The sequence below is a fragment of the Hyaena hyaena genome, unplaced genomic scaffold (assembly GCF_003009895.1).
Source record: "Hyaena hyaena isolate Hyena2069 unplaced genomic scaffold, ASM300989v1 scaffold_994, whole genome shotgun sequence".
Taxonomy (NCBI): domain Eukaryota; kingdom Metazoa; phylum Chordata; class Mammalia; order Carnivora; family Hyaenidae; genus Hyaena; species Hyaena hyaena.
This window is the reverse complement of record NW_024081627.1, coordinates 411510-417509: the sequence shown is the minus strand read 5'-3', so window position 1 is coordinate 417509 and position 6000 is coordinate 411510. Positions and strand designations below refer to the sequence as shown.

Sequence of the window (6000 nt, the reverse complement as noted above, 5' to 3'; positions counted from 1 at the left end):
TATTTATTTATTTATTTATTTATTTTTAAATTTTTAATTTTTATTTATTTCTAGGAGAGAGAGAGACAGCGTGAGCAGGGGAGGGTCAGAGAGAGAGGGAGTCACAGACTGAAACAGGCTCCAGGCTCCGAGCTGGCAGTCAGCACAGAGCCCGACGCGGGGCCCGAACCCACGAACCGCGAGATCATGACCTAAGCGAAAGTCGGACGCTTAACCGACTAAGTCACCCAGACGCCCCTGATCTCTATTTATTGGTTTTTAGGAGCTCTTTATTTTTTAAGGACTTCACGTACAAAATTACTTTTGTGGGGTGATATTTAGAAAGGCTCCTACTTCAAAATTAATTTATGAAAATAAGGTTCAAGTACTTTTTTGACTTTACCTTTACTTTGAATCTTTAATCTTGTTTATTTGTATATGATGTTATATATTATTTCCCCCCAAATTTTATCTAAACTCCAGTCAGTTAGCATTCAATGTAATATTGGCTTCAGGAGTAGAGCCCAGTAACTCATCACTTATACATATAACACCCAGCATTCATGTGATATTATATTTTAAATAAGTGCTAGACATGATATTCAGTGAAGATCAGTGGGATCGTATGATAGCCATCCCCTGTTCACTATATAGTAGCGACCTGGAGTTTCACCAATTTATTTATTTCATGAACATTTGTCAAACAGCCACAACTTCTAAGGCATTGGGTCCAGTGGGGGATACAGAAATAAATCAACAATAATCTCTTTCCTCAAGAAAGATTAAGTAATGACCATAGCAATAATGATAACAAAAACAACTATTTAAAAAACACTTTTTATGTACCAGGCACTTACTTAACATCTTACATGCATTGTCTCATTTATCTTCATAGAAACGCTGTAGGTTAGGTTCTATTCTTGTTTTATGTGCTGATAAACGAGGAAAGTTAGTCAGTAATAAAGCCAGGGTTCAGATCTAGGCAGCCTGATGTCTGAACTTGGGCTTCTAACCATCCAGGACACCACCACGCCACCATACCTATAGCCCCAGGTGAGCAGGGGACAGGAGAGCTCTGGGAGTTCAGAGTGGTTTGTGAGGAGCTGGAGACCAAATATCTTTAAAACCTTTATTAATATTGACTAGGGTCTTATTTCTGGCACTGTATGAGATTAATATCATCAATGTTAGTTCTCAATTTCTTCACTTACTGTTAATTATATTCTTGGAGATGCAAATTTTTGCTCAAAGTGGTGATTCCCAACCAATTATTAGTAATTCCCTTAAAAAAATACTGTTGGGGGGGCACCTGCATGGCTCAGTCCGTTGAATATCTGATTTTGGCTTAGGTCATGGTCTCACGGTTTGTGAGTTCAAGCCCCATATTGGGTGAGCTAGAGCTCTGCTTTGGGATTCTCTTTCTCTCCCTCTCTCTCCCTCCCTCTCTCTCTGCCCCTTGTTGGATTCTCTCTCTCCTCTCCCCTGCCCCTTGCTTACTCATGCTTTCTCTCTCTCAAAAATAAACTAAAAAAAAAAAAAAAAATAGAAAAGCTATATTTATTTTAAAAAATACTGTTGTGAATTAGTTTAACCTATGAAAAGAGTAACTCAATGTCATTTTTGCTTGTAGTGGATGTGAAGTTGAATTTCCTAATGGTGGTTGTTTAAATTTGTTCTCTCCCTCTTCAAATAAGATAGCACGGAGATGTCAGCATGATCAAGGAAATTTGTACTTGGAAGTGGAGTTACCTTATTAGCGACTTCCTGTCCCCAAATCACATTATTTGGGGGTGCTAAAGAAATTAATACCAGGTCAAAACCTCAAATATAAATTAAGCTCTTATTTAATAATTCTGAAAATTGAATGAAAAGATGAGTGTGAGTGTGTATTAAAAATTACAATTTCTAACCCATCTCGCCAAGTAAATGGTGCCATTAATTTGGCATACGAAGTTGATAGATAACAAGCACTTGATAGTTAACAAGCAATTTGTTATAATAATCTTAGGTGGGGCAGGTTAACTGCTATGCAAACTGGCTTAAACATGGTAGCAGCTACACTCTATTCATGTGGGAGTCCTGGGCAGGTGAACAGAACAGTGGGGCACCCCCTTCTTTCTGGAGTAGTTCAAGGCATGTAACAGGCTGTACCATCTGAGCATATAGTCTCTTCGGTTTCCAGGGGGCTGTCTTCACTCCAGCCAGCCAGATGGGGAAGAGGGTATGGGGGACTGCACAAGGGGCTTCTATGTGCCAGGTGTGGACACAGCACCCATCATTTCTGTTGCCATTCCAGAGCCTGGAACTCAGTCACCTCTAGGTGCACGGGAGGCGGGAAAATGCAGCGCAGTTCTTTGCCCAGGAAGGGGACATTTGGTGGGGGAACTAGCAGTCGCTGCCACAGTTGTTAAAAAAGAAACCACTCCTGGGGTGCCTGAGTGGTTCAGTCGGTTAAGTGTCCAACTTCGGCTCAGGTCATGACCTCGCGGTTCGAGGGTTCGAGCCCCACGTCGGGCTCTGTGCTGACAGCCAGCTCAGAGGCTCAAGCCTGTTTCAGATTCTGTCTCCTCTCTCTCTGACCCTCCCCTGCTCATGCTGTCTCTCTCTCACAGAAATAAAATTTTTAAAAAAACATTAAAAAATTTAAAAAAAAGAAACCATTCCTGTAACATGCCCCCACGAATATCATCTTGCTCCCTGTATTATGAGACTCAGTCCGTGGGGTGTGGTGCTTCTCCCGTGTTGGGTGCTTAGGTTCATAAAAGTATCATGTGACTTCTGCTAGAGAGGTAAGGCTAACTGGGACCTATGTCTGAGGGGCAGCTGATGAATTAGCAGAATGGATTTGATAAAGTGAAGGCTGGAGTAGCGACAACTTGGACAGAAATACGCACCACTGTTCCTTTGTTCCACTCACAGATGAGACTGACTCTTTCTGGGAGCCCAGCCTGCAGGCTCAGGGGCAGCTGGACCCAACCACCGACTGTTGTTGGTAGGAAGGTGAATAGGGCCATGTTGAATGTGATATGTTTTTGTTTTCAGGAAGCCTTGGAGTGGGCCATGAGGAACCACTTGTGGGGCCATGCTTTGTTCCTCTCCAGCAAGATGGACCCAAGGACCTACAGCTGGGTTATGAGTGGGTGAGTGGGGCACTGGCAAAGAAGAAGACCTAAGGGGCAGTGAGGCATACCCCCACCAAGGGAGGGGTTGGGGGGGGCGATGCAGGATGCGCTGGGAAGCCCTACACACCAACCATCCTTCCAATTTTTCCTTTCTGACTGGGACGTAACATATCACTTCTCCAGATTCTTATAACCTAGACACGGACACATTCTTTCTACCTGCCGTGTCAAATAAACAGTTTAGTAATATTTCCCAGGGGCTGAGTTTCCAAAAATTACATAGGTTTCTACAATCCAGTGGTTTTCTTTGGGAGGGGCTGTTCTAGATTGTTCCATCAGGGAGGGAATAGGTGACCACTTAGGGTTAACTGACAGAGCTTTAGGTCTGAGAGTTAGTAGTTGTCTATCACTGAGACTTGTGGCGGGGGATGCAGACGCTGAGGTGAAGGTAGGGATACGGGGGAGCAAGAGCTGTGCTGGGAACAGACTTTATAGGACTGGGGATTAGAAGCAGAAGTCTTCATCCAGGGCAGGGGACATGATGAGAATGAAGGAACGTGTTTAGTCGGAGATCATGCCGCACACCAGCACCAGGAAGAATGCCCCTATCAGGACGAGACAGGAATGGAGGCTGACTACATAGAGCCGGGAGTTTGGAATAAGGGGATTAAATGGAGGAGGGGATAGGGGGTGCTGGAGAAGGGCTCCTGAGTAAGCCTCTCACCTCCGCCAGATCTGTGGGTCGGCAGGGCCCTCCCCTAAGGGGCAGGCTTGGATCGGACTGTGAGAAGAATGTTCCCTCAAAACGTTCATCTTCCTGTGTTGGTTGAAGCTGTGAAGCTGTGAACCTCTCAGCTTGACTTAAGTTTAAATTGGCCATAAATTGACTGTTGGGCAGATGGCTGAGACGATGGCACCTCCCTTCAAGGCTGTCACACTACCCATCTCCACCACAGCCTCCGTGGAGTCTCTCTTCTACGCTAACCCTCCGTCTTCCCAGGGACTAGTACTGCCTCTGCGCACTTCATTATGTTCAGGAGGGTGAGGAGCACTGGAGTTTTATTACGATAAGCGCTCTGAGCTCCCGAGGCAAGCGTGCTATTAAATAAAAGACCGTGTTCCGAGGGGTGATTTTTCTCTGGGTTTTGGGAATGAACATCCCACGACCCCACGTCAGAGCATACATCTCTGCCACAGATTTTTGCCTTGGGCCATTGATTTTTGATGGGGCCCAGTGAATGGTGAAAAATATCTCTTACTGGGTATGCTAAAATCTCAAATCAGCTATAGAGCTTATTATATCCTTGTTAAGCATATCCCACGGTTTGTCATCAGGAAGATCATTTCTGGTCCCTGTTCTACACCTCTTTGGTTACTGAAAATGGCTATTTAGTGCATATGAGTCAAAGCACTGTAGACCCAGGTTAGTCATGAGCCAGAAAACCAGCTGGGGAGGCTGTGGGAGTGGCACGAAGGGAGCCGCTTCAGGGGACTGGAAGTCGAGGGGAGCTAAGCACAGGCACAGCAGAAAAGCGAGGAGAAATTCATGTTCTGAAAGAAGCTGCTGAAATCAAATAGGGATTGACGGGGCGAGGTGGGGGGTTGTCCTGCTGGCAATGGGTCAAAGGCTCTCTTGACTTGGTCCCCACTGACGGTCACCTCTCTCTGCAGCTTCACCAGCACGCTGGCGCCCAACGACCCGCTGCAGACCCTCTTCCAGCTCATGTCAGGGAGGATCCCACAGGCAGCCACGGTACTCTTTGCAACAGACCCCCTTCCATACCCCAGCATCCTGGGGGTTTGGGGGGGCTGGGGACAGCTCAGGAATGAGGTGATGACTTTAAAGATTAAAAATAAGTAATAATTGTTCGTTAATCTCCTACCATGCCCCTGGCCCTGTGCTAAGCACTTTGATTCATTCATATTATCTCATTTAATGCACAGAGGAAGGAATTATTACCCCTGTTTTACAGATGAGGAAACTGAGGTGCAAAGGTGTAAAATGACCCAAGATCACTGAGCTAGGAGTTGTGGAGCCATGATTGGCTCAGGTCTGTCTGATTCTAAAAACCTTGCCCTTTTCACAATACCATAGCTGCCTGCTTTGTGTGCATGGATAGCCCGAGAACGCCACTGTTCCCAGGCTTCCTGCAGCCAGGCCGCCATTCCTTTCTCCCCCTGCACATCCATCCTGCAAAGCTGGACACGGTAGATCTTTCATGTTGTCTAGAGTTGGGGATGGTTCGGGAGAGCTCTGAGGCCAGCGTGATAGTTTTCCTATGAGAACAGGTTTTATCTTTTTGCCCCAAGGTATCCTTCTTTATCTTTGAGGTCTAGTAACTTTACCAGGATATATCTTGTTATTCACTGTCAGGGTCACTTTTCCTTGGGACATAGCATGCTCTTTTACCATGTGCATTCATATTTTACAGTTCAGGAAAGTTTTCTTTAATTATATCCTTCAATATTTGTTTTGTTCTATTATCTTGGTTTTTTCCAGGAATTCCATATGTGCACATTTCATATATATATATAAATGAACTATATAAATTTGGATATACAGATTATATATACATCATTTTCTCTTTAATTAAAATTTCTTTCTTTCTTTCTTTCTTTCTTTCTTTCTTTCTTTCTTTCTTTCCTCCTTCCTTCCTTCCTTCCTTCCTTCTTTCTTTCCCTTCCTTCCTTTCTTCTTTCCTTTTCTTCTTCTTCTTTTTCTTCTTCCTCCTCCTCCTCTTCTTCTTTTTCTTTTCTCATTTCTAACCTACGTGTCCCTTACTGTATTTTCATATTGATGAAAGAAACACTGTCTCTTCATTTTTGTGCTGTTTCTGTTTTTATCTTAATGTCTCTCATTTTTCTCTCACCTCCCCCTGACCTCTGCAGGTCACATTTG

At 44.4% G+C, this 6000-nt stretch overlaps 1 protein-coding gene across 2 annotated transcripts in view; it reads left to right on the top strand.

The window, feature by feature from the left end:
• The window catches only part of LOC120223496 (protein transport protein Sec16B-like), a 41379-nt gene that overhangs the window by 13173 nt on the left and 22206 nt on the right, over positions 1 to 6000 (top strand). For both annotated transcript variants that reach the window (XM_039221669.1, XM_039221670.1), the window contains exons 10-11: positions 3022 to 3119; positions 4773 to 4854. In XM_039221669.1, coding sequence (XP_039077600.1) covers positions 3022 to 3119; positions 4773 to 4854 — 180 coding nt within the window. The remainder of the gene's footprint in view (positions 1 to 3021; positions 3120 to 4772; positions 4855 to 6000) is intronic.